A 15,208-nucleotide genomic window follows, 5' to 3' on the forward strand; every position below is an offset into this window, starting at 1 on the left:
GCAGAACTACAAGAACCAGCAGAACTACTAGAACCGTTAGAACCAGCAGAAACATTAGAACATATTTCTTTGTATGTAAAATATTTATAAATACTTATCCTACGTATTTTGTGACTTTTATATGAGGAACTAACCTGTTTATTTATTGATTGATTAGCAAAACCCATCAAGGGTATAACGCTAATGTACAAAAAAAGGTCATGTAAGTGATTAACTAGCTATAACTAGATAAGTAATCTTTTAAAAAATCTAGATTACAATTACTTAAATTCTCAATATTCAAGTTATTCCAGTCAGGGATTGTCCTTGGTAGAAATGAATAAAGATATCGGTTCGTTCTGCTTATAAGTGCCTATAATAATATATCTGCTAAAAGTTGTCCCTATACTGAATTCACTTCATGGTTTTACTAGTCATATGCTGCCCTTTCACTGTGATGAAAGTCATAGTGCATTTATGTCAATTGTAAATTGCTGTTATAGCTAGTAATTAGCCACGTGTTGTAGTTTGTATATAGAAAGCCTTCACTTTGATTTGTTTTATGACTGTAGTAATAAGGGGGAGGGGCACGTGTCTCCTGTGCCCTGCCACTAAGTGAAACATCATTCTGAATAGGGCTACCCACAACAAGCTACTGACAACCTCCCTCTCAAAACATTATACAAGATCTAGCAGAGTAGTCAGTCAAGTACTCTAATAGAACAGTCACCATTTAATACACTATTGGAAATCCTCTATAGTTGCTGGGTGTGAAAAAACTAGTACCTGCAGTATTATCTATGCATGTATAGTTGGCAAATGAGATGCACATGGTCTTGTGTATGCCATTCTTCAGGCCTACAATAGTTATAGCTATAGTTAGCTGAACTACTCATGACTAATCACTTATTCCTATAATATATACAACTCTTGGTCAATGTGGTCCACTTAGGAAGCAGTATGATTAGATGTTTGTGCGTATAACCACTCTAAATCAAAAATCAAAATTTTTAGTCCTGAAACATATGAAACAGCCGCACCCCTCCAGGTCCTCTGCTCCTTATACCTATATATCACTCTAGTGCATCATCTCCCTTACCAAACCCTGTATCTTCCCATGTCACTGTAGGATGTTTGTATAAAAATTTTATGTTGTATAGGGTAAAGAAGAGGTTTAATTTCAGCTCACACATGTTGTTTTTCTTTGTGGTGCCTAACATACAATTAAATATCATTCTAGTTATCTTAGCTTGTTCATTATGTGCATGTACATATACCGTGATCACATGGCATAAAATTTCTCCTGTTATTTATTTTTGCTATCTATCATAATGATTCACATCAATCTTTTTCTTATACTAGTGTTGTTCCAGTACTCAGTACTGGAATTAAAATAATTACAGTTCCAGCCCTTTTTATTCCAGTTTCAGTTCTAGAAACTAGAACAATAATTTTGCTTTTCTTAAGACTGGAACTAGAACTATAATTTGCTTTCCTCAAAACTGGAACTAGAACTATAAAGAAATTTCATCAAGTACTGGAACTGGAATTGGTCATGTAACCATTATGCTCTTTACAAGACCAGATTTTTTTTTCTGCTGACAAAATTAACACACAACATAGACTGGTATATAACTTCATGAAAAGCTGTATGTATTAGAACCATGCATGCATGTGCTAAAACACTGCTTGAAACAACTGATTAGCTAGAATACCAAATGCAATACTGGCTCTGAGTCAGTCACATTGTTATGTCTGGTTCAGTGTTTGATAATTAGCTATACAGGTCTTTTTGTGCCATGCCACCATTCAGACTCATTAATTACCTCAAAGGACTTTAAATAGTGATATTATATAGTTGTTTGTCTAATACTAATAAGCTACATACATGAAACTAATAAATCTGGCAAGACTGGCTAATGAATGTCTATGCACATAATTCATTATGGGCTTTTCGTAGCTAATACTTAAGTTAAAATAAGTGTTGTTATAGAAATCGAAGAACAATTCTAAATGCCATGGTTCCAGAACTGGATCTAGAACTGCAATTCTAAAGGTTATGGTTCCAGAACTAGAACTGGAACTGTAATTTTAAAGATTATTGTTGTTCCAAAACTGGAACTAGAACCTGTAATAACTAGCTGATACTGGAACAACACTATCGTATACCCAGCTAGTCAATTTAGTTTTCAAAATGTTTTAAGTGCAGAACAATGGCTTCCCGCAATGGTGTTTCAAGTTCATTGATTAATAATGTTTCTTAACACTTTAAATATGAACTGCAGAATACCTGCATGTATGTGTATTATAGGGCTCCCATTTGTGGAGTAATTTAATACTGTTGCTAGCATACAAATAAGTGACATGTGTAGTCATTAGCAATTTCAAAAAATAAGTGCTGAGATCTTAATAGCTACCTCCATCAAAACTGTGAGTATGACTTTTGGTTGTGCTTGTTCTAGTGATTAATTCAAGGTTTTGATATATAAAACCAAATCATTTTTTGGCTGCATGGTGTGTAATTCAATTACAGTATTCTTCATAAATTATAACAATTCTGTACACAAATTTTACCAGAATTATAGCTAATTAAGTTAAAGTTAATTTAAAGTTAATTATTAGTTTCTCATCCTTTTGTACTCAAAATAGCACACTGCTTAAAGGTTCTTAGTTTACTAATTTGTTAAGCTGCTTTACTGTACCCAGTCATACTAATAGTAAAATTTCAGTAACTTTTAGTACATGGAACACGTTGTTTTGAACTCTCAGTGAAACATCAGTGACTGTGGCTTTACTGAAAAGCTACAAAAAGAGTAAACTATTAACTAGTCTTTGCTAGGGAATTTACAGCTGAAAACAGCCTCAGGTTTAATCTCAGAGCATGCAATTTTGAAAACTATTCTTGGGAAGCATTCCCCCAGACCCCCTAGCATTCGCACAACAAGTGCTCAGCATTTCATACTGCATACCCCTTGGCCTAACCACTTTAAAATTGCTTACTCCAGTCCTGAATAAGCAAGTGAGGCAGAAAGAAGTTTTGTAGTGATTGTGTATTGAAGTGTATTATAGCAAGTAGTTTAGCTTAGTTTATTTGTTTTAGAGTGGATAGGATTTCCATTCTATTTGATGAATGCCCTGAGGATCTCCCCTAGTGCTCTGTTATCATGGTAGCTAGTGTTCTTGGCAGAGTTGCAATGAGGTGAGGAGCATATAAAATTTAATGCTATAGAGAGCATAAATAATAATATAATATTAGAATGTAATTTTTGATTATTCCGTTATTCCACCGTTCCATTATTTACTGCTCCTTATTTTGAGTTTTACTGCTTTGAATTTCCTTGTTGCTTGTTCTACCAAAGTATGTATGGATGCCCTCTAAGTTACACAGCACGTGATTTTGCCTGAAAGTGTCCTAGTTAGACAATCTCCCTAACTATAAACTCTTGGTAATACTGACGCATATACATAGCACTGGCTATCTAGGTAATAGAATTCAAGACTTTGTGTAGGAGAAACAAAGCAAAAACGATTCTATAAAAGCCATACAGAACCCAACTGTTCTTTCGAATTCTATATTGGGAAATTATAGAACACTTTGATAAACCCCACAGTTCTAGAACTGCCAGGCCTATTTAGTGATAAATCACCCATTCTAGCCAGTACGATTAACCATGGCCAATTGCTAGCCAGTCTAGGCTAAAAGCCCATGCTGTGCTGGCTGACTAGCCAACCCAACCAGTACGAGTATATAGAATCTTTGGATTTAATTTGTAGACTTTCGATGATGGTTGCTTGTGGTCAGCAGCAGCGATTATGAGCATTCTTATTATATATACCAAGTTTAATTTTGTGCACATAAATGTATGAATCCTAGGGAATAATGCATATATAATTAGATATAGTATAGCTATATACCACATTTGAAAACTTCTAATCGTTAAGAAGACAGACTAGACTCATCCAAGTCCACAAAAAGATTAATGCAGCCATAACACAGGCACAATGCCTATTTTACTAAAGTAAAACTACTGCATGAGTTTCTTAGCTAATTATTTGGTGAAGTTGACGAATCTCTGTAACAGTTAAAGCACTGCCTAGCAGCCTAGCCTTGTGCTATACATTAAAATTATAAAAAGAGTGCATGAGAGACAAAATTAGCATGAGACAAAGCTGAGAGCTATATTTTGTCTCAAGACTGCAGCATGTGCCCCTGCACTGCCCCATGCAGCACTCACAGCAGTGCTTTACCTATTTCTCCTGTTAGTTAGTGGTGTTATAGGAAACGTGTCTTATGTTCCTTCAAAATCACTTCATGCTTAATAATTATATAACATTCCTGAGTCTACTATACTCAATAATACTCCAAATTTTCCTCAGTTTTCCTTAAAATTATCACTTGGGAGACTATATATATTTGTCTTGACTGCTCTATTAGAAAGTATCATACTGAGTGCTCATATAGGATGTAGCCCTTGGTATAATTATATAACGGCTTGGTTTACATATTTCCTTTGTGAATCTCAAAGATGGATTCTTGGATACAAATAGTCATATCTATCAGACCTCACTATAATTATATAGGCCACAAAAATCAATCATAACATCATCAAAAATTAATAAGGCTATAGACAAACTTGATTAATTGTTTCTCATCCCCGCCCACATCCTTTTTTACTCACAGCCTCTAATTTCATTATTGCTGTTATTAATCACGTACACACATATTTTGGTGCTAAGAAGGCTGACTATTATTTTACAGCACAGCAAATGTCACTTGCACCTCAGAAACTGTGGTAAAACGTAAGTACTATAATTCTTAAAAGGCTTTAGCTAACTTTGCAGTAACAGACAGCTTGATTTGGAGTATTTTCTTTAATAATGAATAATCAAAAATGACCTCCTCTAACATGAAAATCCAAATTTTTGTGGATGAGAAACAAGTAATCAAGTTTGCCTGGCCTAATGTGGTAGGGGTGGGGAGATTCCCCAACCACATTATACAGAGATACCAACCTCTCAACAATTTTAGGAGTGAGACCTCAAACACATGTAGGTAATCCTAAGGCTGCAGCACATGTTGCTGTCAGACCTTCAGTGCTGGTCACTGTAAAGTGTTAATAACGATAACAATAACTATCAGCAGTGTGGACTAGACTCAAGTGCAGCTCCAGGATTTTTGATAGTAAAGAGCAAAAAAAAAAAAAAAGGTTGCTGCATGCTCAAAGTACATAAATAAGCACAGGGCTGTCCAATTTTAAGCACAGGCTAATTATGAAGTAGATCAGGCGTGAGAAATGCATGAGAACTAAACTGAAAGAGTGAGAAACAGAGGGTTAGGCGTGAGAGCGTGAGATTACTAGCCAAACAGTGAGACTCACGCCTAATCCGTGAGAGTTGGCATGTCTGAATCATTATACAGCTTTAATTCCTGCCTGGTGGAATATTATCGCAATAATTATGCAATACACAATAATTCATGCTACACTGTTCATTGATGGTAGGCTCAGCACTTCATGCATAATGTTGCTATGTTTAATTATATGTACATGTGTACAGATTTGCAGTGTAGTGTAGAGCATTTCCTTTTGTATATAGCTTAAAAAATGTAGTTGACGTATAGTACAGCTATTAGCATAGTGGCTTATTAAGCAATGAAAGAATAATGAATTATTAAAATTAAACAGTCATGTAAAAATCATATACATTACAATATAGCTAGCATATTAACACTTGGTGTATGTGTGTCAAAAAGTAAAGCAGGAAAACTGCACAGAAATTACTATCACAGTTACAACGTTAAATACAGGTCTTGCTTGTGTATAGTTTTAGAATATTTTTACTCCAGCATTCATTAGGTCTTCTTCAATCTTTTCTGCTGCTGAAGTCAGGACCTTTATCTCTCTCAGAACCTTGATCAAAACTCTCCAAGACTTGGGGGAGACTCCTCGTTTGCTGGTCAACCAATCTTCTAGTAACATAACACAACACTCCAAAGGGTCACTGTTGCACTTCTTTTGTATTAACTGTTTGTACTCAAGTTCATATTCTAAATAATCAGCCAGCACACTCCAGTGAGCTGCTACCCTTGGTATTACTATGTCATGTAGTACTTTCATGACTGGTCTCTTCATAGCAGGTTGGTCATTGTCTGACAGAGACAGGGGTGCTAATTCTGGTGGATGTTCACAATCATCAGTTTGGGTACTGTTTGGGGAGTATTGATCCTTCAAAGAATCTACATCATGAACAGTTGTTAATGTGTGAACTGTGAATAAATCAATTTTAAAGATCCCCACATGTAACTATATGCAATTACCTATAAAGTACTAGTACTGTGAACTGGTATGCAGTCTAGGTCAGCCAATTACTGGTTAAGATGCCTTAAAACCAGCTAAGAAATCTTTAAACCCTTTAAACCAGTTTTGTCCACCCACTTGGTAAACCATAAATTACCCCTGCTGACAAGTGTTAACATCATACTACAACCTCAAAGTATGTGGAAATATGTGATTGTAATAACTGTTATCTACTGTAGTTCATAATAGAGATCGCCTATGTTTTTGGCCAAAATCCTAATAGAACACATCTAAACACCACTTTAGGAAGCTCCCCCAACCACAAAAGAAGCCTAAGAAGTTAATTTGGAAAAGGTTTAGGTCCGCTGGAAAATATGAAGTCAAACGGAATGAATAAAAGTACTTTTTTTTAAATTTCTGAAATATGTCATTTTGTTCCTTATTTTTCCACAGGGCTAGAGCAAAATGTCAATACTTTTTGGCGATTAAAACTATACATAACTTTCCTTCCTATGTCTTTCTTCACGTCCATGACCTATTTATAAATGTGTATTACAATGATAACATTCTGAAGCAAATTTGCTTCTTGTAGGTTCACTTTGCCATTGATCTTCTGACTTAGTTGTATAGTACAAAGTACATTCAATACATTACACTGGTGTTTGCTAACTCTGATAATATTAGCTGACTATTTAATAGCTACTGTACATGATGACTAACTTGATACACATGTTTAGTACTGTGTAATATCAGCAACTTTTATTATCATGCTAGCTATCCATAAATGGATTTATAATAAGTAAACAAACTAATGTATAAATATTTTAAAACATTAAAACATGGGAACAGAGATTGCTGAAAAAAGTAAAGAAACAAGAGTCAAACAAGCCAACATGTTAAACACACAGAGATCTCTATTTGGACTCAAATAAGCATTTATATAGAAGCATTCTCAGTACTTATCTGCCCCTGATTTATGGAGAAACTAGTTTTCGTTTCCTTAGTTTCTGCCATATCCATTGAGTCCAAATAAAGATCTGTGTGTGTTTAACATGCTGGCTTGTTTGACCTTGTTTCTTTACCTTTTTAGCAATCTTTTTTTAATTTTTAAAAATATTTTTACACTAGTTGTAAGACAGGATGTTGATGGTCATTTTGGTATACCACTCTAAACCTTCGAGCAAGCTTGTTGAGTACCATTATGTCTGCCAATAGCATAAGTCGCCTATTATTGAGCGGTACGTATTATCGAATTTACCACATTAGGTGAGCTACTCAACATACCAAAACCAATAAATGCTAACTAAAGACATTTTGAGCTGTATGGACCACCAATACTGGATATGTGGTATCACGAAGCAAGCAAAATTACAATTATTTTAACAAACATCTATAGCTTCTCACCACAACAACGCACATGCTTTCAGTTTGGACCATTCAATATAGGAGACTTTGTTCTCCCTGAATGCCAAGTGTTAAGTAAATCAAACCAGCAGGCCTCAAGTTATGGTAGCGCCTATAACAAAGTGTAACTTGAATAACTTGTGAACGGCGTATTCAACCTCCGTAAAATTTCTGTCACAGATTGTTATCCAGTAGTTGGATATCCCATAGAAACCTCAAAGTGACAGGGTAATTCCCTAGTATGTTATTCATTGGAATGTGCAAACTGTTTGAAAATTAGTTTTTGAGTGAAGTATGGCTGTTCGATAATATGTACCGGTGTTTGAGGAGCGATAAATGATAGGCTCTAACATAACTCACAATGTGTTGGTGTGATTTACTTACAACTTGGTATCCAGAGAGACCAAAGTTTGCTCTGTTGAATAGTCCAAACTGGAAGTCAGTGTGGTGTTGTGGTGAGGAATTATAAGCGATTATTGAAATAAGCTTGATAAATGGCGACTAATGCCATCATGTTTAGCCAATTAACTGGTTATTGCCAATTCTTGGTAGGCAATTAACCAGTGACAAAAAGTTTGTAGGTGTACAGCACCATGAAGTAAAGTACACGGCATACCAAGTATGTACTACACCAACATGTAGAAAACATATAATAAAATAAACTTCTGGTTAGGTATACAAAGCTACTATGCTACCATTTAAATGTGTAAGTTAACTCTGTAAAAATCAATAGTGATTTTAGATGATTGTATTCCTTCATATATATACATATGCCAGATTGGCCAGATCATCAACTAAACTTATTTAATGGTTGACTACTGGTTCATACCATACATCAAACATGGAACTAGTGAACAAACATGCTGAATAATGAGCTACGTAGAACAAGTGTACCATATGGAAGAAACTTTGGTGCTGTTAAAATTTGGCAAATTTGACGAATGACCATGAATTAGCCGAATTGTCTCCATCCAAATATTTAGCTGGTGAAGAAAATAGCAAACCAAGCCTCGAACTAATCAATTTTCTACTCGACCAAGGGCTACTGGGCCAGGCGTCACGCTAGAGCCAAGCCTGCCTAGACTACCTCACTAGGTAGCTGGCTACTGTACATGCAAATTTCACCTCAGAAATGGGCGTGACAAGTAGTAAATCCTACCAATCTATATAGTATTACCTTTTAGTTGATAGCTGACTTCAGGTGCCAAAGGGCAAGGCACTTCCAGTTCTCGCTTCAGACACAGTGATCCATAATCTAATTACATAATACATAGAGCGTGCGCTTTGCTAACAATTTGCCAAAGTTTATTTCGCCAACAATGATATTTGAATGATTTGCCAACTTTTTCCTCCTCCAAAATTTCCCTCCATACGGCTACAATAAAATAACAAGTATTGAACCAGCTGAAATAAGTAAGCTATAATTATGTACTGTTATAGCCAATGTGCTGTAGGAAACTTTGGCAGTATGAAACATTGGCAAATTGTTCAAAACATTTTCCCGCCAAATTATACTTTCTGCCGCCATTATGTAATGTGTATTGACACATGGCAAAAATGACAATTAACCAGTTTTTGCCAATCAGACCTTTCTACAGTTTTATGGCAATAACGTTTCCCACATCACAATAGTCAGTAAGTGTATCAATGTTTCCATAGAATGAAACAGTTTGGAGTCTATCAGAAGCACAGTACATTTTAGAAAGATGGAGCAAGATGGGTTATGGTACCATGTGAATCAGATGTGATCAGTTTAATAGCAACAGAAGTGATGTTATTGAGCATGGGTTACCTATGGTGCATGGCCTCTACTACTCTATCCAGACGATTAGGCACCACAAAATTTTTATACATGCTTCCATAAAGGTTTGTCCGGATTACTCCGTACTTGATTAGTTATCAACTGAAGATGGTCGGCTATATAGATATGTAGTTTATCCTGTAGTACAGTTTATTCTTAAAGTGCATCAGTTTCAGAAGACTTGGGTAAGAACACTATAATTAATAGCAGTATTTGTATAAGCATTCATATGGCTTCTCATAATTTCAGCACTTTGTCTAATTGTCTCGCACTTTGTAGAATAGACAGTACAGAGGCAGTGCTTTCTGCATTAAATGATGCAGTTCAATTGATTGTTGTGACTGGCAATGAACCTTTGTTACTTGTGTCTGCCATTAGCAAGGTGGTGTACTGTAGTGCTTGCCATGTCCAGTGTCCGGTTTACAGAATAGAGAGGTGTCCTCTATTGAGGGGGTATTAATACGCACAGGTATCGGAAATTGCATTTGGGACTTTATTCATTGTCCATTATAAAGGGGCTCTCCGCCATTCAGGGGTATCCATTAAGAGGGGTTCCACTGTAAAGGAGGAGCCCTCCCCCTTCATTATACTCTTTGTTGTAGTTAATACAATATACTGTTAACAAGAGTACATAATATTTTATGGGAGAGAGTATCTAATTTGAATGCATTCACCAAACACCCTGGGTAAAGTAACAGCTCAGCCTTTTGTGAGAACAAAGGCTTTGCCCTCATCAACATAAATATTATGTACTCTTGCTGTTAAGTATAGAAAATACTGAATACAAAATTTATTGTCATCATTCAAGTGCCACATTGCGTCGTCAACCCATCTGCCCAGTTCACCTACGTAGTTTTGTCAGTTTAGTGCAGCTTGATGGATTTCTCACTACATGCAGAATACAGGTTAGAAGATACACAGCATCAACACCAGTGTTGGTTACTTAATATTTATTACTTTTGTGGTAACAACAAAATACGCTATAAAAACAGGTAATATAACTGAAGTTACTTTACTTACAAATGGAACGCATTACCTAAGAAATGAAGTTACTGTAACGAGTATAATATTACGTAAAATTATTACTACAAGTAACGAAGTTACTCATCTTGTTAGTATTCCACTGAGTAACGCCTAGCCACAACAAAGTAGCGAAGCCTACTGAATGAAGCTTATCACCAGCTTCCTACTTATAACCAAGATTTGCACATTGTCCAGCAATGCAATCATGTCACGTGATAAGGTGGTAGTTTTACACGTGATAGTTTAAGGCTGTGGACACGAAGTAATAAATTATAATATGTAATATTATTATAGTTACTTTATTATATGGGTAATATGTAGCTGTAACTAAATAGTTCAGTTGCAAGTAATATGTAATATGTAATGAGCTACTTTTAAAAAGTAATTGCCCCAACACTGATCAGCACACATATAACATACTAAATACAATGCATACTATATAGCTATACCTTTACGAGTGACTTACCACTGATTGTCAGAATTTGACCAGAAGGTAAAAACCACATCAGATGTGATGAGGACAATTGTACATGTCGTGTACTATTAATGCTACACTCAGCATAACATAATGAAGGAGTCACAACAGGAACAATAGCAATGTGGTCATCAGGACTATCACTACATGACTGACACAGGAAACCATACTGTAATCTGTTGTGATCAAAGTTCAAGTGTTGACAAACTTCAGTTAATGCACAGACCAAATTCTTGTACACTTCAAAATGGATAGGGTGATAATTTTCTTGAGGGTGTCTGATCTGTACTTCCAAATGAGATATACCATCAAACAAGGACAGAGAATAAGCATTGGGTAAACTGAATGTTATGAGGTTCCTGAAAGTGTGATGAGTGTTTCCTTTTGAGAAGTGAGGATGCCAGCCATTTGGTGGATTTTGGAGCAGTTCAACAACCAAACAACACAAGACTCCTCTGGGTAGAAGGCCTGATTGAAACCTTATTAATAGTGGTTCACCTTGCATATGACCATAATTAAAGAGATAATTATTCTTTTGCTTAGATGGGTATGTTGGCAGGATGAATGGTATAAAGTATTCTTCTTCATTCACTATGCAAAAATCATTTTCATTTTGTTCTGCAATAACAGGAGCAATGATCTTCATATGAACTAACAGCAACAAAAAGAATTCTTTTCTGATATTATCTGTCCAATTTACATGCTGAAACAGTTCTTTGGTAAGCAATCCTTGATATTTCAACTTCTGGACAGCACAACGATTACTGGATCCATCTTGGAATGTGAGGCACACAACACTGCTCAGCCTATCAAAAAACCACTGGTGATCTGTGATGACATAATCACACAAACCAGGAACTTCTTCATAATACAACAGGACTCCTAACAGATGATAATACCTCAAAATATTTTTGACTTCCTCCACATCAGGAACTAAACCACTAGATCTAGCTAAAGTAACACATTCCTTAAATGACATGTTTGACCGTTTTTCTTTGGTACAAAATTTCTGAATTTCAAGCTCTAGCAACATCCAGGTCACTGGAACTTCATAGACATCTTTTGTTGAAGTCAACTGTTCTATTTTGCTTCTGATAATATTTGCCACCGGATCTTCATTTGTACTACCAGCAGTAGTATTGTCCACATGAAACAAAGCATCTCCATTTATATTCTGCCATACCAATGCTTGACACTTCATGTTGTCTACCATATTAGTAAGCTGGCTAGCAGTGTCATCAATAATATCTGATGTTACTCGGTCTGCATGAGTACCCACCATACACAGATATGAATTTTTATCAGTGCCAGGAATCGAGACCAATTGTGGTATATGAGAGGAGGATCTTTCAACAGCATCATTGATAGCTGACATCAGCAGTTTGATCATGTCAATATTAGAATAGTTCAAGTGATATGGTGTGATCATTTGTTTCCCATGTTGACTGTACTTCACCAATACCTGATCATCAAGCTTCTTTGATAAGTCATGAACAATAAAGTTTACTGTATGATATATATTAATGGTGGGCAGTAAATGGATATACTCAGGCTGGCCACCAGTATCCAGCAAAGTAATAACGTTTAGCACCTCATCAGGCTGGTAGACTAGTGTATCACAACCATTGTCAGTTTTTTCATCACGGCTGCTCTCAAGAATGTTATCAAACGTTAATAAGTGCTCTCTTTTGACTGAATCTCCCACAAACAGTCTAGTAAACCATTGCTTTATTGTGTCAATCTTTGTATTACTTTGCCTATCAGAGCTAGAGGTGTAACTTGGATGGACATTTTCAGCATCTGATTGAGGTGACTGGATGTCAGGTTTGGTTACATCATTAGATTCAGAAGAAGATAATAAAACAGACTGAAGATGATTAATCTGAAGATCAAACCCAAGTTCAATCCAAGTCACTACTTCTTCTTTCATCGAAGATGACCTAATAACAGCTTTAGAAACTGAAACTGCATGATTAGCATGTACAACATTAGTGCTGTGGTGTTCTGTAACATACTTTTTCTTCAGCAACAAATTACTAAAACTAGTTTTACCTGCAGCCCCAGATCCTGTCAATAATATTTTGAGAAATCTGACTGGAACAGTTCTATGCTGCCTCTTGGCTTTGTCTAAACATTGCTGTAGCAATTTAATGTGACTTTCCTTGCTCTGGAGAATACGTTTATATGTATGTTCTGGAATTTGAAAACTTGCACTTTGTTCCATTTGTTGATTTGGAGCATCCATTTGGATACACGTCTCCCCAGAAATGTGTTGTATTTGAACACAGGCATCTTTAAAACCCTGCTCTAATAAAATTTTAAAAGCTCTATTAATGTTGTAGCCTGTTTTGGCACTTGTCTCAATATATGTGGTACCAAACTTGCTTGCAATTTCTACAGCTTGGTCATAAGAGATGACGCGGTAATCTTCCAAATCACATTTAGCCCCTATAAGTAGAACTTTTATAGTAGGAAATGTTTTCCAGATTATTTCATTCAGCCACATTGGAATATCATCAAAAGAATGTTGATTGGTAACATCAAATACTAACATACAACCAATTGCATTGTGAATATAATCTAACATAGTTATACTCTGCCAATATCTGTAGACTCCAGTATAATCCCAAACTGCCAGGTCTGTAGTAATGTTGTTTATGTTCATTTTGAACGGAATGAAGTCAATAATACTACTGGAGTGGTTACTAAGTTTAAAAGACTCCGAGTACCGGAATCGTTCAATAATATTGGATTTACCAGAGCATAAATACCCTACTAAAAACATGTCATATCTCCCAGTAGACACAGTAACAATCCAGCCTGTGAAAAAAATAGTGTAACTTATACAACTTGAGAGACAAACATGTATGCATTACTATCAAAAAATTGAGCTGGTAAAAGGTGTTCGACTACTGAGATTAAGCAGCTAAACAGCTGCAGTGATGTTAATGTCAATTATAATCTATTTCAAAACAGCCAAACTGCGGAAATGGGTGCAGTTTCCCAAAAAATCCAGGGTGAAAAGATGTGAAATCAAAGGTGGTAACAAAGAAATGGCTGCAATGATGTTAATGTCATCACTACTAAATTGATTAGCACTAACATCATTGCAGTCATTTCTTGGCCGCCACCTGTTGATACCGTAGTATCCCAATCAATACCTATGTATGTAGGATTACTGAGGGAGTCAGAAGATGACCTGGCATGCTGAAGTCTACCAGAGGAACACATGGTTTAGTGATATACAAACTGTTTTGATATAGCTGCCACATGCTTCCTATGGTATAATTTTGCAATACACATAATACATTTAAGTAGAACTGCTGAAGCTTACTCAGCATACAGACAAACATTGAAGTCCCTTTCTACATTGAGACTGGGCAGAGTCCTTAAGGGAACTGGGAGTGGTGTCTAGTGGTGACTAACTAACAAAGTACCTCTCAGGGGTGGCCCACTGCATTATCCAGCACCACCTATAATTACCAATTGTCAACCATGTGCAACTAGTGCCAGAGGATCTTGCTGACCAGTGAAGGACCTTGCTCACATTGGCACTTGTAAGCTAATTTGGAAGGCCAGACAACTATCCCTGAGTTCAAGGTGCACTGCTGAGTTGGTCTCTATTGGCCCTCTCAAAAATCTGGTAGTAGCGAGGCCGATGTCCACATTGTCTGCCGATGAGGTTAAATGATAGACAGGAGAAACATTCCCTGAGTCAGCAATGTCCTCAGAACTGACCTGTAGACTTACATAGGCAATGACAATGTCACATGACAGGTAGTGTCAAGTGGTTAAACATCTGATTATCACATCTAATGACTATACTGATAGAGAAGAGCTGTGATGTGCTGCCAGCTGTTGTGCTCCAGCCCAAATGCAATTTTGACATCGAGGTCCAGAATGAACCAGAAGAACACATCTGCAGCCATAAGCAGAGTGACACTTTGGCTAATCTTATTGTACACTTGTGGTATTGGACCATAAAGGAGTATACATGTATTATATGGCTATTAGTCAGGCAGCTTAATGCCAAATTTTAGCCAAATGTGGGTGTTCTGGACAAAAGTGCCAATTTTTTTCAACATAATTACCTATGACCTTTACTTCCAAATTTTGATAGGAGCCACCTCATACCAGCTTGGCTCTCCCCTCAAAACCCTCTCTGAAATAGTCCAAGTTTTTCTTTATAATTAATGGCAAATTTTGAAGAAGGCGGACACACTGGAAAAA

At 36.3% G+C, this 15,208-nt stretch overlaps 1 protein-coding gene and 1 long non-coding RNA gene across 2 annotated transcripts in view; both read right to left on the minus strand.

Moving 5' to 3' along the window:
• LOC136258710 (uncharacterized) overlaps nt 1–15,208 on the minus strand; it is a 126,497-nt gene that overhangs the window by 93,824 nt on the left and 17,465 nt on the right. The gene's annotated exons all lie outside the window — the stretch shown is intronic.
• On the minus strand, nt 5,730–14,907 carry LOC136258372 (uncharacterized). Its single transcript, XM_066051683.1, has 7 exons — nt 14,804–14,907; nt 14,526–14,723; nt 14,416–14,451; nt 14,140–14,192; nt 13,574–13,798; nt 10,970–13,525; nt 5,730–6,214 (listed from the first exon to the last, which is right to left on the minus strand). Exons 1-7 carry the CDS (start codon nt 14,905–14,907, stop codon nt 5,805–5,807), a joined length of 3,582 nt encoding a protein of 1,193 aa, XP_065907755.1. The 3' UTR covers nt 5,730–5,804.

The sequence above is a fragment of the Dysidea avara genome, chromosome 6 (genome assembly GCF_963678975.1).
Source record: "Dysidea avara chromosome 6, odDysAvar1.4, whole genome shotgun sequence".
NCBI classification, from domain to species: Eukaryota; Metazoa; Porifera; class Demospongiae; order Dictyoceratida; family Dysideidae; genus Dysidea; species Dysidea avara.